The 25185-nt window shown below is 43.0% G+C and overlaps 1 protein-coding gene across 2 annotated transcripts in view; it reads right to left on the bottom strand.

Moving 5' to 3' along the window:
* Window positions 1–5221: 5221 nt before the first annotated feature.
* LOC126278407 (sodium-coupled monocarboxylate transporter 1-like) overlaps window positions 5222–25185 on the bottom strand; it is a 172488-nt gene continuing 152524 nt past the window's right edge. The window contains exons 14-15 of one of the 2 annotated variants that reach the window (XM_049978511.1): window positions 10469–10661; window positions 5222–5895 (exon numbers count right to left, since the gene is read on the bottom strand). In XM_049978511.1, the coding sequence (XP_049834468.1) occupies window positions 5833–5895; window positions 10469–10661 (256 nt within the window). In that variant the 3' untranslated portion in view covers window positions 5222–5832. The remainder of the gene's footprint in view (window positions 5896–10468; window positions 10662–25185) is intronic. The other variant, XM_049978510.1, reaches the window with a different exon arrangement.

Raw genomic sequence — 25185 nt, 5'->3', positions numbered from 1 at the left:
AACTTCACTACTACTTTTAGTGTTCCGTTTCCTAATCTAATTCCCTCATCGTTATCTGCCTTAATTCGACTACATTCCGTTAGCCTTGTTTATCTTTTGTTGATGTTCATCTTATATCCTCCTGCCAAGGCGCTGTCCATTTCGGTTAACCGCTTTTCCAAGCCTTCGCTATCTCTGACAAAATTATAACATCAGCAAGCCTCAGTGCTTTTATTTCCTGTCCCTGAACTTTAATTCCTATTCCCAATTTATCTTTGGTTCCATTTATTGCTTGCTTACTGTGCAGATTGAATAACATCGGCAATAGGCTACAACCTTGTCTGATTCCCTTTCCTACCACTGCTTCCTCTTCGTGGTCATGGAGCTGGCGTCTGGTTTCTGCACACATTGTAAATAGCCTATTGGCCAATATATTTTACTTTATATTCAGTTTGGTGACGAAATCAAAGAATTTTGCATTGGCGTTAGCAAATTTCTCTTCTTCAGAATCTCTTTTCTTGCCATTGTCAGTCTACATTTTATATCCTTATTATTTTTCTGCTGCCTTCAGAATTTCAGACATTGTATCCCAGTCAACATTGTCAAAAACTTTCTGCTACCTTACATGAGCTATAAATGTGGGTTTGCCTTTCCTTAACCCGTTTTCTCCTCCCGCCATGAACCATGGACCTTGCCGTTGGTGGGGAGGCTTGCGTGTCTCAGCGATACAGATGGCCGTACCGTAGGTGCAACCACAACGGAGGGGTATCTGTTAAGAGGCCAGACAAACGTGTGGTTCCTGAAGAGGGGCAGCAGCCTTTTCAGTAGTTGCAGGAGCAACAGTCTGGATGATTGACTGATCTGGCCTTGCAGCATTAACCAAAACGGCCTTGCTGTGCTGGTACTGCGAACGGCTGAAAGCAAGGGGAAACTACAGCCGTAATTTTTCCCGAGGACATGCAGCTTTACTGTATGATTAAATGATGATGGCATCCTCTTGGGTAAAATATTCCGGAGGTAAAATAGTCCCCCATTAGGATCTCCGGGAGGGGACTACTCAGGAGGATGTCGTTATCAGGAGAAAGAAAACTGGCGTTCTACGGATCGGAGCGTGGAATGTCAGATCCCTTAATCGGGCAGGTAGGTTAGAAAATTTAAAAAGGGAAATGGATAGGTTAAAGTTAGATATAGTGGGAATTAGTGAAGTTCGGTGGCAGGAGGAACAAGACTTCTGGTCAGGTGACTACAGGGTTATAAACACAAAATCAAATAGGGGTAATGCAGGAGTAGGTTTAATAATGAATAGGAAAATAGGAATGCGGGTAAGCTACTACAAACAGCATAGTGAACGCATTATTGTGGCCAAGATAGATACGAAGCCCACACCTACTACAGTAGTACAAGTTTATATGCCACCTAGCTCTGCAGATGATGAAGAAATTGAAGAAATGTACGATGAAATAAAAGAAATTATTCAGATAGTGAAGGGAGACGAAAATTTAATAGTAATGGGTGACTGGAATTCGAGTGTAGGAAAAGGGAGAGAAGGAAACATAGTAGGTGAATATGGATTGGGGCTAAGAAATGAAAGAGGAAGCCGCCTAGTAGAATTTTGCACAGAGCACAACTTAATCATAGCTAACACTTGGTTCAAGAATCATGAAAGAAGGTTGTATACGTGGAAGAACCCTGGAGATACTAAAAGGTATCAGATAGATTATATAATGGTAAGACAGAGATTTAGGAACCAGGATTTAAGTTGTAAGACATTTCCAGGGGCAGATGTGGACTCTGACCACAATCTATTGGTTATGACCTGTAGATTAAAACTGAAGAAACTGCAAAAATGTGGGAAATTAAGGAGATGGGACCTGGATAAACTGAAAGAACCAGAGGTTGTACAGAGTTTCAGGGAGAGCATAAGGGAACAATTGACAGGAATAGGGGAAAGAAATACAGTAGAAGAAGAATGGGTAGCTCTGAGGGATGTAGTAGTGAATGCAGCAGAGGATAAAGTAGGTACAAAGACGACGGCTGCTAGAAATCCTTGGGTAACAGAAGAAATATTGAATTTAATTGATGAAAGGAGAAAATATAAAAATGCAGGAAATAAAGCAGGCAAAAAGGAATACAAACGTCTCAAAAATGAGATTGACAGGAAGTGCAAAATGGCTAAACAGGGATGGCTAGAGGACAAATGTAAGGATGTAGTAGCTTATCTCACTAGGGGTAAGATAGATACCGCCTACAGGAAAATTAAAGAGACCTTTGGAGAGAAGAGAACCACATGTATGAATATCAAGAGCTCAGATGGCAGCACAGTTCTAAGCAAAGAAGGGAAGGCAGAAAGGTGGAAGGAGTATATAGAAGGTTTATACAAGGGCGATGTACTTGAGGACAATATTATGGAAATAGAAGAGGATTTAGATGAAGACGAAATGGGAGATACGATACTGCGTGAAGAGTTTGACAGAGCACTGAAAGACCTGAGTCGAAACAAGGCCCCCGGAGTAGACAACATTCCATTAGAACTACTGACGGCCTTGGGACAACCAGTCCTGACAAAACTCTACCAGCTGGTGAGCAAGATGTATGAGACAGGCGAAATACCCTCAGACTTCAAGAAGAATATAATAATCCCAATCCCAAAGAAAGCAGGTGCTGACAAATGTGAAAATTACCGAACTATCAGTTTAATAAGCCACGGCTGCAAAATACTAACGCGAATTCTTTACAGACGAATGGAAAAACTGGTAGGTGCAGACCTCGGGGAGGATCAGTTTGGATTCCGTCGAAACGTTGGAACACGTGAGGCAATACTGACCTTACGACTTATCTTAGAAGAAAGATTAAGAAAAGGCAAACCTACGTTTCTAGCATTTGTAGACTTAGAGAAAGCTTTTGACAATGTTGACTGGAATACTCTTTTTCAAATTCTAAAGGTGGCAGGGGTAAAATACAGGGAGCGAAAGGCTATTTATAATTTGTACAGAAACCAGATGGCAGTCATAAGAGTCGAGGGGCATGAAAGGGAAGCAGTGGTTGGGAAAGGAGTGAGACAGGGTTGTAGCCTCTCCCCGATGAGGAGAAAAACAAAAGCAAAACGAGGATAATGGAATGTAGTCAAATTAAATCGGGTGATGCTGAGGGAATTAGATTAGGAAATGAGACACTTAAAGTAGTAAAGGAGTTTTGCTATTTAGGAAGTAAAATAACTGATGATGGTCGAAGTAGAGAGGATCTAAAATGTAGACTGGCAATGGCAAGGAAAGCGTTTCTGAAGAAGAGAAATTTGTTAACATCGAATATAGATTTATGTATCAGGAAGTCGTTTCTGAAAGTATTTGTTTGGAGTGTAGCCATGTATGGAAGTGAAACATGGACGATAACTAGTTTGGACAAGAAGAGAATAGAAGCTTTCGAAATGTGGTGCTACAGAAGAATACTGAAGATAAGGTGGATAGAGCACGTAACTAATGAGGAGGTATTGAATAGGATTGGGGAGAAGAGAAGTTTGTGGCACAACTTGACTAGAAGAAGGGATCGGTTGGTAGGACATGTTTTGAGGCATCAAGGGATCACAAATTTAGCATTGGAGGGCAGCGTGGAGGGTAAAAATCGTAGAGGGAGACCGAGAGATGAGTACACTAAGCAGATTCAGAAGGATGTAGGTTGCAGTAGGTACTGGGAGATGAAGCAGCTTGCACAGGATAGAGTAGCATGGAGAGCTGCATCAAACCAGTCTCAGGACTGAAGACAACAACAACAACAACAACAACAACAACCCGTTTTCTAAGAGAAGCCGTAACATCGGTATTGCCTCTAGTGTTCCTACACTTCTCCCGAATCCAAACTGACCTTCCCCGACTTTTCCATTCTTCTGTAACATATTCGTGTAAGTACTTTGCAAGCATGACTTATTGAAGCGATAGTTCACTAATATTCACACCTTCCAGCACCTGCTTTCTTTGCAACTGAAATTATTACATTTTGCTTGAAGTCTGAAGGTATTTCACCTGTCTGATACATATTCCAAACCAGGTGGAATAGTTTTGTCACTGCTGTTTCCCCCAAGGCTATCAATAGTTCTAATGGAATGTCGTTTACTCCAGCGGCCTTGTTTCGATTTAGTTCTTTCCGTGCTCTGTCAATTTCTTTTCGTAGTGTCATAATTCCTATGGCATCTTCATCTAAATCATAATATCATTCTATAACATTGTCTTCATCTCCCCTCTGTGTACTCCTTCCACCTTTCAGCTTTTTCTTTTTTGCTGTGATAGCGCTGTAGATAGCCGAAAGGAACGCACCAGTTAGAAACTCAAACTTAATCGTCAGTTGACTTCATCCAATGAGCAGCTGTACGACAGTTCAGTGACCACTTACTCCATTTCTTCAAGCTGACCAATATACTCATCGATTCCAACGATACTACATGACACAAACAGAAGGAGCGCCATAGTCGCAAATTCTGACTTTCTTGTGTCAAATAGATGCGTTGACCTCCTTTCGGTCCTAAGAGAAAAAGTTCACACTGAAGGGGTTTAGTTCAGACGGTCTTGACTTCTGTTGTCCCCGTAGAAAAAGCAAGAACTGTAAGAATTTTATAGAATAATGCTGGGCTTTTTGAATATTTGACAGGACAGAGCGAATGACAGTATTTTTAACCAAGTGGTGTTGTACCCAGCGTAGATAACAGCGACTCCTACATTGATTGCGAAATGACGGAAGTTCACAAGATTTCCAGCATAAAGCGTCCAGTCCGAGATATCCACTGCAGCGGAACACTGATTGATACAACGGGGAAACTGGAGTGTCATAGCACAACCAGACGGAGCTCTATTCTTATCATGTGATTTGATCTCGTGGTAAAGGAGACATTGATGCAAGCTGAACCGCCTCATAGAACAGCAGTTCTGAATCGGTCTCTCTGTACCTTCATGCCGTGGACGAACGTGGCTTGTAGACAAGTGGAAACCTCTCGGGCCGTATTTTATGCTAGCATAAACCGATCAGGCCACTCCGCTGATTGCAGTCGTTTGTATGAGTCAACAATTCTTATTCTGTGTCAATAACGGCAACGTCCAGAAAGAAAATCAACAGCTTTACCAATGGCAAAGACAACAAGTCATTACTTGGGATGAAATTTATAAGTTTAATTTCATATGATGTTAATTAGTACTTATATTATGTAAGTACATTGCAGAAAGAATAAAAAAATTGACCAGAATAAGCAGACTACACCTTGCTTTTTCCAGTAACATGCACTTTGTTTATTTGTTCATCAAACTGGTCAGATACAAATTCATATTTACAATTTGTCACTGTCATTAGGAATACGGTTTATATAACGTTATATTTATATGATTATAAATAGCTTATTAAAATTAATTTATGATGAAAACAACTTCATACACACTCATCTGGAAAAATACATACATATAAAATTTTATATGTTATCAATGTTGCCAAGCCGTCGTGCGTATAAATAAATTTTGTTTTCATTGCCCATTTACATTTATCATATTCAGTGAAACAGAAAGTGATTGTTCTTCAAAAAGTTTATATTGCCACTCAATTAACTATGAAAGAAGATTACCTAATAGAGAAGAATGTTTAGTTCTTCTCCGAATGTTAGCTGCCTGCTGCTCTCCTGTACAAATTACGCACACACATACTCAGTGTCTCACTCATCAGTTATTTACAAAACAGCTACTGTAATTGAGGTCAATTGATTGATATAAGTTCCATCAGCATTCAGACGGTGATAATAGAATTTCAGTTCTTAAAGAAGATGATCTGAGCTCCGTAATACTGGTAAGAGGTGCATCTAACGCCAAGATAGATGCTGCTGTTTCAGTCTACGTCTTTCAACTTTCTTCTTTCCTCCTCTGTCGATATTATCCGCATTTCTACCGTCTGGAACAAACGTCATGTGTTATTAATACCCAACGGAAAGATTAACATCGGAAAGCTGACTCATAACAAAATGGGATTCAACGATGTATTTGATCATAGATTGTGTAAAACCAAGCATCTGATTTGTAGACAAGCTGTTCAATTATTCTTACGACTAGCAATAAGGTATTCCGACAATAAGCATGAAACGCTGGAAAAAACTGTAATGAACTTATTATATATGCCAGATAAAGATTTTGTGTTGTCTCGTATTTAAAATACGTGTGTTTTTAAATGAATGATACAGTATTATAAAAATATATCCACAATTATATTATCGGATACATACGTACGAATGCAATGTACAGATGAAATAGCTGGCAAAGAAAAAACGTTCTCAAAGACCTTCATATGTGGTAGCCTCTGAAAAATCCATCTGGAGAACCACCAACTGTCTGCGGGAATGTTGATATTCAAACGACCCTAAAGCTCTGGAGCATCTATTCGAAACTCTTCATCGTGTACCTTGCTGTAACGCCTGCACTTTCTAGAAAATGATCTAGACACGACCTGAGGGAAATCCATCTTCATGTACGAGCACCAAGACTTTCAACACTACTTGAACAGTATACACGAGACTATAAGCTTCCGCCCTAGAGATCAGTTTTAACGCCAAAGCGGGCATGATTCATTTTCTTCATAAATGCAAAGTTTCTTAATTTCTGACATTATGACTTCGCCAGAAATGCTGTAAAACTTATTTTTTCGGTTGATTTCTATCTTTATAAAGCTGACAGTAGTAAGTATAAGGATGGAATTTGGATCGGAAATGTCCTCAGAATTAATCACATTATGTAAAATGTATATATTGTAGATTAAACTTTATCTCGTATAAAGGTACAATGTGCCAAACGCAAATCACTTATTTCCTCAGTGACTGTCGGTCGCTGGCGAATTCGTCTGCAAACAAGGTGCATCTTTCACCATGTGGCATATCTTGCTCGCTCGTGTAAAACTACCATAGGCTACCATAGACTGTCATAAGTAAGTGTAGACAAGGTTAGTTTTCCTGGTAGTCTTCGTCAGTTAAGACGGTTACTACTTTACTTGTACGTTGGGTGCGTTGCATACTAATCGGACATCACCTCATTCCGATCGCTTTGTCTGCGTATGCGATCAGTATCTTACTAAATCACGCTAGAAACCAGAAGCTGTGAACCGTCTAAAAACTGTGCGAGGATATATAAAATGCCAGGTAACTTACGCAAAATTGTTGTTCTGCGCAGTTGTCCTCCTGTCTTTTATTACAAATAAACCGTATTTATAGCAAAACTGAAAGTGTAAATGTTTGTTTGTGGTTTTATTCGAAAATTGTTAATTTGTAACGTGAAACAGAGGGATGATGCACTAAAAATAAAAAAAATAAAAAATAACATTTGTCATTTAGTGCTAGAAAACGTAATTTCCTTTTACATGGTAAAATTGAAAGAAAACGCAAAACAAAAACGTATCAAACATTGCTTCAGTACTTCATTCAGGTTATATGAAACGCATTTCCCTCATTCGTGAACAAGTCTGTCAGTGGTCAACAATAACAGAAAACTCTTGCCTTGATCATGGTAAAGAATGTTCTATTGAGTAATTTCACCAAAAGTAATTGCTTTGATTACACAAAAGCGCAGTAGTTACGCTATCAACTAATTCTTTTAGTTATAAAATGCTATTCATATTTTTGTAAGGGTGAAAAATACACAATAGACTAACACTGAATGATGTACAGTAATAATGATGTGCAAAACAAGCAAATAAAAAAAAAAACCAAGTGAAGTTGTCAGCTGCCAGTTTCTCTCTCACACATTCACTTATGTGTCTTTCCCTACCAATGCTACCAACACTGCTGGAAAGCCAGCTATTTACTAAGTCATTTATGTGTCTCTATCTCCCTGTGTCTCGCACGGACAGAGCGTACATCGCAAGCACAGACTTACACACCAGTATGGCTGACGTTGTAGCACAGCCAAGTAGCAGACTCAATACTGAGGTCGACTTCCTGCGAGAAAAGGGTTCGATGACAGACTTCTGCCGGCCGCTGTGGCCGAGCGGTTCTAGGCGCTTCAGACCGGAAACGTGCGACTGTTACGGTCGCAGGTTCGAATCCTGCCTCGGGCATGGATATGTGTGATGTCCTTAGGTTAGTTAGCTTTAAGTAGTTATAAGCCTAGGGGACTGATGACCTCATATGTTAAGTCCCACAGTGCTCAGAGCCATTTGAATCATGTGAGAGGTCCCATATCACTCCAACTGCACACGCCCCACGCTATTACAGAGCCTCCACCAGCTTTAACAGTTCCCTGCTGACATGCAGGGTCCATGTATTCATGAGGTTTTCTCCGTACCCGTATACGTCCATCATCTCGATACGATCTGAAAAGAAACTCGTCCGGCCAAGCAGCAAGTTTCCAGTCATCAACAGTCCAATGTCGGTGATAACGAGTCCAGGTGAGGCGTGAAAGCTTTGTGTCGTCCAGTCATCAATGGTACACGAGTGCGCATTCGGCTCCGGAAGCCCATATCGATGGTGTTTCGTTGAATGATTCATGCCGCGTCTCTTGTTGATGACCCGGCATTGAAATCTGCAGCAATTTGCGGAAGGATTGTACTCCTTTCACGCTGAACGATTCTCTTCGGTCGTCGTTGGTGTCGTTCTTTTTCCGGCCGCAGAGACATCGGAGATTTGATGTTTTACCGGATTACTGACATTCACGGTGCACTCATGAAATGGTCGTACGGGGAAATCCCCACTTCATCGCTACCACGGAGATGCTGTGTCCCATCGCTCGTGCACCGACTATAACACCACGTTCAATCTCACTTAAATCTTGATAACCTGACACTCTAGCAGCACTAACCTATCTAACAACTGCACCAGACACTTGCTTGCTCAAATGGTTCAAATGACTCTGAGCACTATGGGACTTAACATCTAAGGTCATGCCGGCCGGGGTGGCCGAGCGGTTCTAGGCGCTACAGTCTGGAACCGCGCTACCGCTACGGTCGCAGGTTCGAATCCTGCGTCGGGCATGGATGTGTGTGCTGTCCTTAGGTTAGTTAGGTTTAAGTAGTTCTAAGTTCTAGGGGACTGATGACCTCAGAAGTTAAGTCCCATAGTGCTCAGAGCCATTTTAACCAATCTAAGGTCATCAGTCCCATAGACTTAGAACTACGTAAACCTAACCTAAGGACATCCACACATCCATGCGCGAGACAGGATTCGAACCTGCGACCATAGCAGCCGCGTGGTTCAGGACTGAAGCGCCTAAAACCGCTCGGCCACAACGGCCGACACTTGTTTGCATTTGTAGACGTTGCCAACCGCAGCGCCGTATTCTGCCTGTTTACATATCTCTGTATTTGAATACGCATGTCTATACCAGTATATGGCGCTTCAGTGTATTTTATCCTCCCTAGATTGTTGCCATTTCTATGTTTTGTTTATATAATTTCTCAATCCTTCATGTGTTATTCCTGTTTATTTAGATATACCTGAACATGCAACTCCATCACTGGGAAGCCGGTAGTACTATTAAACGATAATACAACAACTGTTTGCGGTTTATTGTTTCGAGGATCCACACCTTCAGCTGCGGATGCCCGAAGTTTGCTTCCTCATAATTCTGGTGAACAAGTACTGAGTGAAGAATCTAGAGATATTCTTCAGCTTCGTATTTGTCGGTCGTGTAGCGATCGTGAAGGCAAGATTAGACCAATTACAGCATTCAAGGATACCTGTAAGTTGTCATTCCTTCTGCACTCCAAACGTCATTGTAATGGGAAGACACTCTTAACATGTAGTACCATGTCCTGAACAGTAGTTAGAAGAGGTTTGTGATAAACCTTTTGCATTTCTTTTATGTTTTCGTCTTCTTTAAAGGCAAAGAGAAAGAGAAAAGATGAAGCGGTAGCCCATCATAGAGCCTATGCCTACCGTAAGGTATTTGTGATTTTCAGTTGTTAAAAAGCAGAGGAGATTTTCTAGTACTAGTATGAGGAAGGGAGTATTTGTGCTCAGCTAGTGAACGAGTGAGAAGCACGCCATTTCCAGCGAGTGATTGTAGACCGCCCTTTTGGTGACGCTATGAATAAGTGAGGAGTATGCATTTCATATGTGCACCGTTTAGAAAAATACAGTATTGTTTTATTAACAGAAAGGTCGTTTGAGTTGTTATTTCAAATAGTACAATAATTGCAAGAACGGAAGCCCACCTGTGTACTTTGGAAAATTACGATGATCCGATAAGCTTGATGGGGACACGGTCAAGACTTCAAAGGTGAACACGGAGAGAAAACGTAGAATTATAAAGAATGGTAAGCACAAATCTACAGCGGAGAAAGAAACTACTTCGCCCTGAAAAATAATATGAACTAATACGAACTTACTTCCAGGCATAGCTCAGCTTATTGTGCTTGTCATTCCTGCCGAAAAATTAATCTCATTAATTGAATACATTTTAAAAAGCTACGCATTTCAACATTTTATTGTCATCTATTCCATTATATTATAGGCTGTATGCACAAGAGTTGTGCAGGTGTGTACCTTGTAGCCCTTCTCGAGCGGATGTACGGGCAGCCAGCGGCGCACCAGCGGACTGAACAGCTTGGCCCCCGGCCGTGCCTCCTCCTCCCCCGGCGGCACCACGAGGCTCACCAGCAGGGACACCACCAGCATGATCGTCCAGCCCATCATCGTGTACCACATGGGAGACACCCGGTATCCAGACCACACGTCGCTGCGAGCAGTCCACAGCAAATGCTATACACTACGAGCACAAGTACCTTGTTTATTTATTTAACCTGATCAGATTAGGGCCAGAAGGCCCCCTCTTACATCGCACCAAAATTTCACTTTTTTTACATCACAGTTACCTAAGAAGTAACATTTTTGGTGTGACAAATAGTATTAAAATTATTTGAGTCCATAAAGTGGCAGTGTGAGTAAATAATACTGTCCTCTAACAAATAAAGTTAATACTGGCAGTACTTGTATTACAGCAGCTGCTACCAGTAACAGCGATAATATTAATAATAACAGTGCTAATAATAACAAAAATGATAGTACAAACAATTCTGTTGGCGAAACATCTGGAACTGAGCATTATAGCAGAGGTTGAAAATACCGCTTCAGTTGTAAATTACTTTATTTTCACACGACCGGGTTCGGACTCTTATAAGCCCATCCTCAGGTGTCGTAACTGTGCTGTGGCCCCCGATCGCCGCGTGTACCAGGCGCGATATGCTGCCTATGAGCGCTCATAAGCACCTGAGGATGGGCTTATAACAGCCCGAAACCGGTCGTGTGAAAATAAAGTAATTTACAACTGAAGCGGTATTTTCAACCCCTGCAATAATTATATTGGCAGATATAAGAAGAATTTATAGGTGGAAAATATAGATATATTGTGATATAGCGAGTTCTGGGAAAAGGAAATTTAAGGTGAGTACATCGACTAAGAATATTGGAAAATGACGAAGATCAGATTGGAAAGAGGGATGTACGGAGCAAAGAGTGTGTACAGGGACAATGTTCATCCTCATTGTTGTTTTAGCAGATATGCCATTAATTGTCTTCTGAAGTTGGAGGTACTGTTCAGTTCTCTAATATAGCGCGGGAGGTTATTTCAGAGTCGGGTTCCTGCAACTGAAAGGGTTTCGAGGAAGTGGCTCAAACGTGGAGTGAGCCAGAGAGGATTTTTATCTGATGGGAGTGGATTTTTCTGCGGTGTTGTTCTGACGAAAGCGTTATGGTCGAGAAGAGATACGAGGGTCAGTGTACGTTGAAAGGTCAGTAGAGAAGACACAGGGTATGGAAAGTTCTGCACTTGTTTCCATGCAGCCAGGATACCAGTGCATATGATGATGAAATATGGACAAGGAATCGAACATCACATATATAACGAGCACAGGCATTCATAGTTAGTTCCAGGTGCTATAGACTTTCCTAAGAAAGTCCTTGGCGGATAACATCACTGTAATCAATAACTGGAGGTATGTTTGCTCAAGTTTCCTTTTCGGGTCAAGAGCTTTTTATATTTTTGTAGGGCAAGGAGAGATAATGATGCATACTTGAACACTGTAATCACGTGATTAGTTCAATTTAGACTTTCATCTGTTATTACTCCTCGACTTGCTGCTGAAGAGGATAAGTTGATAGTAGGCCCATTTAGGATTAAAGATGGTAGGGATTCCCAATATTTCGGGCCAATGAGCCTAGACTGACTAAACAGCACCGCTTAGGTTTTGGATGGACCGAGTTGTGACCCCGTATTTTGCACCCATTTTCGTAGTGTATAAAGCCGGTAGTCAGATTCTTGAAAGCTGTCTTCAGTTTTGTGGTTTTTCACTTAGATACAGTTGGAGTTCATCTAGTAGATGTGGTATTTGCGATATGAAAAACCTAATACATCACTTACATACAATGAAAAGAGTATGGTACCCAATACCAAACCATGTGGACGCCTGATACTACCCGCCTCCGCTGTGACTGTAAAGTACCGGAAGTGACGCTTCGCAAAGAAGACGCAAGCTATCAGCGAAACCATTGCACTGGACTTGGCGAGTAATTTATACTGCTAAATGTCGTAGTCGGCCGTGTCAAACGCTTTGTAGAAGTCTAAGAAACCCATGATAGCTGCCTTTTGTGCATCCATGGCAATCTTCAGGTCACCTGTTACCTTCATTGTGGCATATTTTCTACTGCGATGTTTACGTAAATCTAGTAATTGTATGTACTTACGTAGTTTCTTAGCTGATCGTGGGCTACATATTCTAATCCCTTGGGCAGTGCAGGAAGAATGCAAATAAGTCTGTAAACAGAGGGTACTGTGGCAACGTCCTTACATCTAATTACATGACAGATTTTGTAGCTTAACCTTATAATGGGATGCAGTTTTTGGCTGGCTGTGTGAAGAACAACAATTACTTAAAAAATTAGGTTTCATTGAAACGATGGTGTAGCTAATAAATGGTTCAGGTCGAGCGGGATGTTACGCTATACAGGGGATCATAGGATGATGGTGATGATGATGAAGAGGGTTTCAAGGGCGCACGACGGCATGGCCTTCAGCGCCCGCTCAATAACAGATTGAGATTGGTGTCAAGAAAAGACTCAGGACAATAAGATAAAACATAACGTAAGACACAGGAACTAGCTTGATAAAATAGGTGTCTACCCACACGGAAACGTGGGACGAAGCATGCCGCCATCAGTAAAACATGGACAGTGCAGGAAGAAAGTGGTAGAGGGAGGTAAAACAATATAGCAGATGGTAGAGGCTGGCTGACAGCAAGGAAAAAAGGGCGGAGCCAGCCACTTTGCAATACACTAAAACCTCCAGCCTAAAAGTTTAGGCCAGAGTCCAGACACATCACAGAACTTTAAAACGCTAGACACACACAACTCACCTTTAGCTAAAACACAGGGCAGATTCCCATCAACTTGTGCTTCTGCCCTTGCATCACGGTATAAAATGCAGCCTGTTAAAATGTGACGGACACGGATGTGCACACCACAAGCATCACAAATCGGGGGATCCTCCCTCAGTAATAGGAAATTGTGTGTGAGAACACGGTACCCAATCCGAAGACGCGCGAGGGTCACTTCTTCCCGGCTGAACAACCGGCAGGAGGAACGCCACGGCCGAGTTGTTGACTTCACCAACCGCAGTTTATTGGCCATCACCGCCAGCCATTCTTCCTCCCACAACTCCGTGCACTTCTTGTGGAGTGCAGAAATGACAGGCTGCAAGGGAATAAGATACTGGACCACATCCTGCTCTCTGTAGGCCTCCTTGGCAGCCCGATCGGGCTGAAGTCACCGCATTTTATGATGGTCCGCTAGACATTACGAAAGGCGTTATATGGTTCTTAATAGGGTGTACGTCCACCACGGACGGCGATGCATGCTCTGCAACGTGCTGCCGAGCTGGCCACAAGGTTAGTGATGAGTTTTTGTGGTAGGGGGCTCCAACAGCCGCGGTTTCCATCTGCTGGATGGTCGTTTATTCATGTGCAATACGACCCACCAACATAACCCACACGTGCTCGATGGGATTTAAGGAGAGGTTTATCCGGAAAAAGCATGTTTTTTGAGAACTTTTTTCTCGGGATTTGTTATAGATACCAATGTCAAATTTGCTCAAAATGTTTTTTGATATTTCCTCTACAGGCTGGAATTTTTTCAACCGAAAATGTCGAAGAGCAAAGGCGGAACTAAATTTCGACGTAGACTTCCACGCGCGGTATGTCACAGGTCAGCCGGCTCGTCTGAAATCAAAATTGAGTTGATGTTAGCGAAGTATATAAGATTCTTTAGGAGCTGTAACTCGCTTAAGTTATTTGGACCATAGCAAACAAAATGGCGGTAATTTGAAAAAATTAGAGTTTCTTTCCTCGATTTTTCGACTTCATCGGCCAAGTAAAAATATTTATAGTTGATGGACCGGAATAAGAGTGGTATAACTCCGAGACAATTTACTTAGCTTCATCGGAAACAAAGAATCGTGCCAATCGGCTCAGTAGATTTGAAGTTACCATACCGCGCGATTAAAAAAAAGTCATTTCGAGAAAAACGCGTTTGAAGTTTTGACCACATATAAATGTAATATTATGCAACGTTCGACGCGCGGAATTATCCGAGCGGTCTGAGGCGCAGCAGTCATGGACTGTGCGGCTGGTCCCGGCGAAGTTGCGAGTCCTCCCTAGGGCTTGGGTGAGTGTGTTTGTCCTTACGATAATTTAGGTTAAGTAGTGTGTAAGCTTAGGGACTGATGACCTTAGCAGTTACGTCCCATAACATTTCACACACATTTGAACATTTTTTTGCAACGTTCAGTCTGCTATTCCGCGTCCATAAACTAGTCCTTCCTCTGCCTCATAGAGGGCGTTGTGCTCCATCTGGGCCATCCTGCACTGCACCAGAGCCACTCGTACTGCCGGTGACAAGCGGTTTTCGGCCGCTTGAATCCGGTGATCGTCCGAACGCCTGGCGAACTGCGTCGAATAGAGTCCCAGGGTGACGTCCATAGTTGTCATGGTCTTCAGAATTGCTGAATACCCGTCCCTGAAGCTACTCACTGCCAGAAAAGTCGCGATCTCTACAGTCATCGCACCAGAATGCAAATGTTTGGGGGCTAACTTCCAAACACACGCATTCAAACTTTCATTTGATTTCGTGTGTTTCCTTCCAAGCACCGGTACATTAACTCGTCCTCCGAAAGGAAAAAACTGGTGCGTGAGAAAGGCCGATTTCAGGTAGGTACATTTTTTTTTGTTCAACCGCGAATAACACACATTTCCGTTCCGTATTCGGTAAAACCGTTTCAGAGGTGGATTCGTAACACTTTCATGGATCCAAAAATGCAATTTTAAAAAAATCGAGTAAACCTCCCCTTCAATAGTGGGAACGGGCACACCGGTCCATTTGTCGAATATCCACCCCTTCCAAGTGCTCCTCCACCTTCATCGTTCAATGTGGTCGCACATAATGATCAGGTGCGAATGCACCACAGAGAAGGCACACATGGAGAAGGAGTACAGTGTCACAATGACGTTGACCGGTGAGTGTATCAGGTTCAAAGATTTGGAGATCAGTATGCGCATGGAACATTATCATTTGCGACCCCATAACACCTGAGCCGTCAAACGATCGTGTTTTACAGTAATGGAATCATCCTCATATGGCGAAAGGTAAGAACACGTAATACTCCCAGGAACATCATCGAATATGATCGTTTCCTTCGTTCAGGTGTTACGCTGTGAAGAAGCATAATATTCCATGCTCGTGCTGACCTCCAAATCTTTAAACACGTTAATGTGACACTGTACTTCTTCCGCATGTTTGTCTCTTCAGGGGTGCATTCGAACCTGATGATTTATGGATGATGTGCTACCGCATTCAACAGTGCAGGTGTAGGAGTTGTTGAAACGAGAGCATATTCGGGGAATGGGTTGGTCTCCGATTACCCCAATTTAAATCCCATAGCACGTTTGCATCTACCAACAACCATCCCTCAGTTATTAACCTCGCTGGTGACAAAAGATACCCCCTAGCACAAGAACTCCATAACAACCTAGTGGCGAGCATGTTACAGAATACGCATTGCCGCCCATGATGATCACACACCGCAGTAAGAAACATGTCTCGCGTTTTGTAATGTCCAAGGGAACATCATAAATCGCAGTCACTTATAATTACAGTATTGGGACAAAAATGTCATTTCTTTTTGCTGCATTGCGAATTTCTTTCAGTTACCTTCTTTACTACACTGTAGCCGTTCGTTCTATCTATGGAAAAGTTTCAGCGAGCTATGTTTCTTCGCAGTGGCACTTCATGCAACACTTACTTTCGTCCTTAAGTTTTGCGCAGAAGTGTAGTAAATATTTTATGAGTTAGTAGTACAGACATATATGGATAAAAAGTATCAAATAACGTGTCCAGTTTTCATTGGTCATAAACGTAGCTGATTGGAGGCAAGTCTTCATTTCAGGTACTGGTGCTCCAGGTGATATAAGTTTATTTGTCGATTGTCATTTTTGCTTCTAAGTTGTGCTTGAGTTGAAAAAGTGGGAGTTTACAACTGTGAGCGTGATTTGTTTGACAATTGTGCTGCATCGTTCAAGCACGCCGCACATATATACAGATTCTTACTATATGAATGTGGCATGTGTGTACGGGTTTTGTAAAGGGAACGCGGTTGCTCGTTGAAGAGAATATGGTAGACTATTCCCAAAGCATGGAGTACTAGCTTCAAGAATGTTTACTAGTGTTTTCACTAAACTGAAAGAGAATGGTGCAGCGAGCAGCAGTCATATTTCGCTGAACATGCAAATGAACAGTGTGTTTATGAAATACACTGATGGGGAAAAAATCATAACAACGCGAAATGATCAAAGCAGAGCAATGGAATTTCGGGAAGACATTCGTCTTGGCAACACATTTAAGCGATTAACATTCCAAGAACACAGGCTAATGTAAGCGCAACATAATCCACTTCAAATGTGAAATATTGGTACATTAATAACCGGTGTAACGGCCAGAATGTTGAATGCAAGAATGGAAACGTGCATCCGTGATGTTATACAGGTACCGGATGTCAGTTCGTGGGACAGAGTTCCGTGCCTGTTGCACTAGGTTGGTCAATGCCAAAATATCGACACTACCTAGGTTAGAACAGCAGTATGAAACTTCCTGGCAGACTAAATCTGTGTGCCGGACCGAGACTCGAACTCGAGACCTTTGCCTTTGGCGGGCAAGTGCTCTACCATCTGAGCTGCCCAAAAACGAGTCACGCCCCGTCCTCACAGCTTTACTTCTGCCAGTATCTCGACTCATTCTAGAATAGCAGTATGTGGACGAGCATTATGCTGACATTCTGGAGTAGTCGGGTGTTCTGCCGGATGTTCGTGTCAAAGTTGCACAATATTTCGACAGTGTGCCTCACTGTCTTCCTCAGGTGCTTCCTGGGACAGAACACCCGACTACTCCAGAATGTCAGCATTTCGCCGGGAAAGCATGAAATCGAGCATTATCCTGTTCGTAGAGATTTAGCTATTGCAGCCGGTCTTCGACGGCTCAGCTGAAGATGACTGGCAGGTGTTCAGCTTAAATATCGTGGAATGAGGTTTACGAGGACCGAATGCAATCCCGAAATTTCTTCTAACATTTAATTCACCGGAAAAATTTTAAACTTCACGTCAAGAGCGTTATCCTGTTGGAAAATACCCCCTCTAATGCTGTTCACGAATGGCGTCAGAACAGGTCGAATCACAAGACTGACGTACTAATCTGCACTCAGGGTGCTTGGGATAACTATTAGAGTGTACCTGCTGTCGTACGAAATCATACCATCGACCATAAATCCAGGTGTAGGTCCAGTGTGCATAACGCGCAAACAGATTGTAGGCCCTCAACTGGCTACCTTCTAACAAACAAACGGTCATAATTGATACCGAGGTAGAAGCAGCTTTTATCAGAAAACACAACAGACCGCCACCCGGGCCCCCAGTGAGCTCATAGTGGACGGCGTTGAAGTTGCAAATGGCGGTGGTTAGGGGTCAGTGGAACGCCTGCTACAGTGCGTCTGGCTCGGAGCTGCCCTCGAAGCAAGCGTATTGTAAATCAGTTCCTTGTGTCACTATGGTGCCGGCTGCTGCTCAGATTTCTGCTGCAGATGCAGTACGATGCGCCAGAGTCATTAGCCAAACGCTATGGTCTACCCTCTCGTTAGTGCCACGTGGACGTTCAGAGCCCAGACTTCTTGTGACCACACGTTCTCATGAGCACCACTCCCAGAAAACATGTACAGTGGCTACATGAGGCCAAGTCTTTCTGCTGTATCACAAAAGCAACAATCAGCTTCCCGTAACCCTATTACACGTCCGAATTCAATAAGGTGTTGATAATGGCGTCTTTGTTGCCTTAAGGGCATTCTTGACTAACATCATCTCACCACGTCCAGTCTCAGGAGTAACTAACTTTCACGACCGTTACAGCTTTTATTTACAGAAAACTTGATTTGCATCGTTATAAAGGCGATAGTAGCCTCACATCTTTCAGAATTAGAAACACGTCTACCAAGTTTCGTTTATGTAGCACAACTTCTTGGTATTCTGATTATTTTCCAACACTGTATTTCATATGTACGTGCAGATGAACAGTGCGTAGATGAAATAGAATTCATTACGCTGTTGGTACTACGTAGTTCTTCAACAAACAGACATTGACTTCTACACGAATACAGGGATATGGCGGACATTAAGTATACTACTGGCCATTATAATTGCTACACCAAGAAAAAATGCAGATGATAAACGGGCATTCATTGAACAAATATAATGGAACTGATATGTGATTACATTTTCACGTAATTAGGGTTCACAGACCCTGAGAAATCAGTACCCAGAGCAACAACCTCTGGCGGTGATAACGGCCTTGATACGCCTGGGCATTGAGTCAAACAGAGCTTGGATGGCGTGTACCATGCAGCTTCAACACGATACCACGGTTCATCAAGAGTAGGGACTGGCGTATTGTGACAAACCATTTGCTCGGCCACCATTGACCAGACGTTTTCAATTGGTCAGAGATCTGGAGAATGTGCTGGCCAGGGCACCAGTCGAACATTTTCTGTATTCAGAAAGGCCCCTACAGGACCTCCAACATGCGGTCGTGCATTATCCTGCTGAAATGTAGGGTTTCGTAGGCATCGAATGTAGGGTAGAGCCACGGGTCGTAACACATCTGAAATGTAACGTCCACTGTTCAAAGTGCCGTCAATGCGAACAAGAGGTGACCGACATGTGTAATCAACGGCACCCCACACCATCACGCTGGGTGATACTCAAGTATGGTGATGACGAATACATGCTTCCAATGTGCGTTCACCGCGATGACTCCAAACACGGATGCAGCCATCATGATGCTGAAAACAGAACCTGGATTCTTGCGAAGAAATGACGTTTTGCCATTCGTGCACCCAGCAGCAGGCGGCCCTGTCTGTGATGCAGCGTCAAGGGTAACCGCAGCCATGGTCGCCGAGCTGATAGTCCATGCTGCTGCAAACGTCGTCGAACTGTTCGTGCAGATGGTTGTTGTCTTGCAAACGTCCCCATCTGTCGACTCAGGGATCGAGACGTGGCTGCACGATCCGTTGCAGCCATGCGGATAAGAAGCCTGTCATCTCGACTGCTAGTGATACAAGGCCGCTGGGATCCAGCTCGGCGTTCCGTAGTACCCTCCTGAACCCACTGATTCCATATGCTGCTAACAGTCATTGGATCTCGACCAACGGGAACAGCAATGTCGCGTTACGATAAACCGCAATCGCAATAGGCTACAATCCGACCTTTATGAAAGTCGGAAACGTGATGGTACGCATTTCTCCTCCTTACACGAAGCATCACAACATTTCACCAGGCAACGCCGTTCAACTGCTGTTTTTATATGAGAAATCGGTTGGAAGCTTTCCTCGTGTCAGCACGTTGTAGGTGTCGCCACCGACGACAATCTTGTGTGAATGCTCTGGAAAGCTAATCATTTGCATATCACAGCTTCTTCTTCCTGTCGGTTCAATTTCGCGTCTGTAGCACGTCATCGTCGTGGTGTAGCAATTTTAATGACCAGTAGTGTATGTATTATCTCTATCATCGTTTACAGTCTTTTCATCACATTCGAGAAGGAGATGAAGGAGAACGACTGAAATTTTCTCGATAGCAAATTGCAGACATGAGAGTAATCCTATTAATAGTGTTTACTAATGAAGCCACTTCACTCTGCCGGCCGGGGTGACCGAGCGGTTCTAGGCGCTACAGTCTGGAATCGCGCGACTGCTACGGGCATGGATGTGTGTGATGTCCTTAGGTCAGTTAGGTTTAAGTAGTTCTAAGTTCTAGGTGACTGATGACCTCAGAAGTTAAGTCCCATAGTGCTCAGAGCTATTTGAACTCATCCTGGAGGAATTCTGCACTTGCTAACGAAGTTGATGTAATTCTTCATGAGACAAGTCACATACTCCCAGGGTGTCTAAGATCAACCCCCCCCCCCCCCCCCCCCCCAACAAGACCTTCATGGGTGCAACACCTCCGGATATAAGAAGTAGCAGCAGAGAATAAAAAGAAGAGGCAATAAATAGAGCCAAGGCGCTCATTGCGTGAAACTCACGCCTATCCACTTCGACTGAAATCGATATAGAGCTTCATACTTACAGCATCACCAATTCCAAGTTCAGCAGAAGCCTGCCAAACTGAGCTGCGGCGTACAAAGTCTCCTGGATGATTAAGAATAGGATGGCACATCCAGCACAGAAAGAGAAACACCCTCAATAGGTTCAGAACAGGGGTGATAACGTGCAAGACTAGCCTGAAGAAGTGGGATATCACTGATGATGAATTTTGCAAATGGCGGCAAGGCAGGGCTCTGAACATTTGCTGGTCGTTACAAACGTGAGCGAAATCTGTGACATTCAGTTGAAGCGTACGAGTGCTCCTTTCTGACTGCTGAAGTCATAAAGTGTACAATTATCTGTAATTAAACATGTAAAATCACGTATCTGAGAGACGTGCAGAAGGAGAATCAGTGAGGTTCTGGAAGGTACCTACAGGGACGTGGAACCATGCCAGCACCAGAGTCTTGGCTAGCAGCGCTAGATATCTCGGTTGAGGATCCATGATGGGAAAAGCCCGATCGAGATGGTCCCACATATTCTCGATTGGGCTTTAATCTGGGGAGTTTGGTGACCAGTTGCGTACAGTAAACCGGTCTTGATGAACATCGAACCACGTATGTACATTGAGAATAGTGTAACACGTTGCATATTCCTGGGGTAGATACCATCCTCCAGTGGAAAACAAACTGCATGTAGGAGTGGATATGATCCCCAAGTATAGATGCATACTTGTGTTGATCCACTGCGCTTTCCAGAATGAAGAAATCAACCAGGTAATGGTACCAAAATATTCCCGAGACCATGATGCTCCCTTCTCCAACAGCAAGAAATTAACTCCAGACAGAACGAGATTGTTCAAGCACATGGAAGTACCAATACGAGCCAGCTACTAATCGTAAACATTACGACGTGGTTAGTCGGTCAAAAAAGGTGCAACACACTTCTGTATGTGAGTGCGAGTGAGCTCATCAGAAAACTGTTAGATGAGTGCAGACCACCCTGCCTCCATTGCTCTCGAAACATGGTACAGCAAGTGCTAAGGAAAATGCAACAACACCCATCAAGGGTGCGACTAACCAGTTAAAACACTGATACAGAGTGGTTAAGCAAATGTAGCAGAACGGAAGAGCGCTAACAACTCGTAAAGAGCAGAATCGATTTGGTCATGAAGAATGATGTCAAGAAGCAGAGTCTCCCTCAGCGCCATAAACAGTCTACCTCGTTAGGCTAGAGTCCGCCAATCAGTAAAAATAAAGACATTCACGTCGTCCGCACTCGATTCTCTGATTGTTGTATGGTAATATATTGTGTCTGAGATTATTATAGTATCAGTCATATTCCTGCCAACTTACGAGATGACCACCGACTCGTAGCAACAAATGATAGAACCCATCCTGCAGAACCAGCCGCTACTGATGGGTAGAATAGGGGCTTACCGACACCTTTAGAGCTGGCAGCACAAACTGCTCTGAACTACAGCATAACTTTGGTCATATAGCCTATAGAAGGCCAGGATCAGCATTCAACACAAGGCATCCGACATCGCGGTCCATCCAATAGGACAACATGGGCAGGCTGTGGGACGTACAGTGTACTCCCAGAACGGCGTGTGAGAAACAACACACCTGCATTGTGGTCACCGCCATCTTCGATCAGAGCTTCCGACTGGATACACGCTCCACACCACAGGCCACAACCTACTTAACTAGAAGTCATTGCTATGGGCGCACGGTTGAGGCAGCGAGATACGTCAGCCTGAGGCAGCCACTGGGTTCAGTAGATTCCTCGTCGGCTTGCTAAGCCACCAGCCACTGCCGAAGACACGGAAACGAGCTGCATTCAGAGAAATAAATGAAGTAATTCTTAATCCTGTTTTACTGCGTCTGGCAACACCTCACAGCTTCCTCGGCCTGCATCCTGACAGACAGCGGAGAGTGGGCAACCTCTACAACACAATGAAGATACTAAAGGAGTGGAAAATATTTCTAGTTTTCATATGACTTCACTACTTCGGAAAGGGGCAGTATTTCAGAACAGGTTGTTAGGGGACTGACATATAATTTTCACATGACACTTGTCCATTGTTTTACATTGTCAGAGCCGTAGAAACAACGTTGTCCACTGTGCTACATTATTTAATCATTTTTCGTTTGATGTCGTTTCCTTCTGGCAGAGCGTGGCCGATCTTGTTTATCTTTAGTTCATCCTTAATTTGTAACTCCTTCTTTTTCGGTACTTTAATGAGGAAATATTGACTTTGAATGTCTATATTTCTGGAATTATTAGTCGTTATGAATCTGTAACGATCATGCTTCATTTAAGAGGCGATTAATTTTTTTCTGAATTTTACGTGTGTGACGAAAGAGTGCGTAATATGGTGGCACGTAGGACAATCTATGTTGTGCATTGCTTGGAGGCCAGAGTGAGAGAACGTCACAAGGAAACCATCTGAGTGGTGGGAGGCGGCAAGGAAGCCAAAATTTAAAGTTCACAGAAATTATAAAAAGGGCATAAAAGTATCAAACCGAAAGTCGATTAGAGAGTCTCTCTCTCTCTCTCTCTCTCTCTCTCTCCCTCCCTCTGGCTGATGGGGGTGTCTAAAGATGATTCCAAACGGTACAGAACGAAATCTATTCAAGGGAAGGAGCAGAAGCGAGACACATCCGCTGAGAAGCATATCCAATAGCCGGACGCCGTGTGGCATTGCGAACGGTAAGCGGGGGCAAGGACATCGAGAAACGGGGACAGGAGTGTGTAAAATAGTATCGGGGCATTAACTTGATTAAATGTCACAGACCACCGATGGATGAAATAATACAAGTGTATTAATTCTTGAAAATGTGTGTAACAAACTTTCTTAAACTTATGAGAAGACTAAAAACTGTGAGTCGGTAATGTGTACGCTGACACGATGTGCCAAAAGTGAAAACAATAGCTATCTTGACCGAGAACCATTTTGATTGATTTTGACTTTAATTGTGGGTGGTATGCGGTAGTTAGGGAGGTAACATTCACGCAGGAATATTCGCTAAAAAGAACGCGCAGATCCTTTCATCACATCATTCGATAGATATTCTTTCCGTACTGACGTGAAGCTGTGCAGTAGCCTCAATAAATTTGGTTCAAAGAGATGAAATTGTGTTGTCCTTGCCACAAACAATACTCCCTTGTCTTCGAAGAATATCCAAATGCTTTGCAGTCCAAAATCACATTTCTAGCACACAAGATAAAGACGAAAGGTAGGGATTACGAAGATGCCGTCTGCTGCGTCTGCCGACGTCCAGAAGGCGCCGCCTGCGAGATCTTAGAGCAGTGCTCTGAGCAACCACCAAATGCCTGTTGAGTGCCCTGTGAGACCGTACTGTGTCAACTCTGGAAGCATAAATAGTAAGCTTCACGTGACCTACGATTCGAAACTGCAGCTCTAGCTACATTCTGTGTCAGGTACTTTAGCCAACAAGCAGTTCACTCACTTTAGTTCCAGGTCCATTACAAAAGATATCCACTACTAATTCTGCCTCTTTTGAAAAGTCTTGACCACTGAAGCACTTTGTAGTTAGTTTTAGCACAGTAATTGTAATAGAAGTACGAAGGGAATCCAAATAAAAATTTGGAGTAACAATTAAAATTGAGGAACAGGAAATAGAAACTTTGAGGTTTGCCGATGACACTGTAATTCTGCCATAGACAGCAACGAACTTGGAGGAGCGGTTGAAGGGAATGTACAGTAGGACATAAGATCAACATTAACTAAAGGATAACAATGATAACCGAATCAGATTAGGAAACAAGACACTAAAGGCAGTAGATGAATTTTGCTGTTTGGACAGCAAAATAAATGATGATGTCCCAAGTAAAAAGGACATAAAATGAAGGCTGGCAACGGCAAGAAAATCGTTTCTAAAGAAGAGAAATTTGTTCACGTCGAATGTAGAGTTAGGCAGTTTGTTATGAAGACATTTTTATGGAGCGTAGCCATGTTTGGAAGCAACACTTTGACGATAAATAGTTTAGACAAAAAGAAGAATAGTAGCTTTTTAAATGTGTTACTACAGAATGACACTGAAAATTAGAGGGGTAGATTACGTAACTAACAAGGAGGTAGAGAACAGAATTGGGGAGACAAGAAATTTGTTGCACAATTTGGCTGTAGGACACATTCCGAAACATCAAGGGGTCACCAGTTTAGTATTGGAGGGAAGTGGATGGGGCGGGGGGTAAGAATCGTAGAGGACGACCAAGAGATGAATACAGCAAGCAGATTCAGAAGGACGTAGATTGCAGTAGTTATCCGGAAGTGAAAAGGCTTGCACAGTTTAGAGAGGCAAGCAGACCTGCATCAAACCGGTCTTCGAACTGATGACCGCAACAACAAAACACAATAGTAAAATAATAGCATACCTGTCGCTCCAAACTCTCCAAATTGGGAATCTGTCTTCTGGCGTAACAGGAACACTGTTACTTTTAACTTGCTCTACTTCATAAATAATCGTCATTTCCACCCAGTAAAAGCAAGTATTTTACGTCTTCGGTTCCCAAAAGTACTGCTAAACATTTGAACTTAGTTTTGACATTAAAAAGCGAAGTTGTCCTC

Source organism: Schistocerca gregaria, chromosome 6 (assembly GCF_023897955.1).
Source record: "Schistocerca gregaria isolate iqSchGreg1 chromosome 6, iqSchGreg1.2, whole genome shotgun sequence".
NCBI lineage: Eukaryota > Metazoa > Arthropoda > Insecta > Orthoptera > Acrididae > Schistocerca > Schistocerca gregaria.
This window is presented reverse-complemented; position numbering and strand designations above follow the sequence as displayed.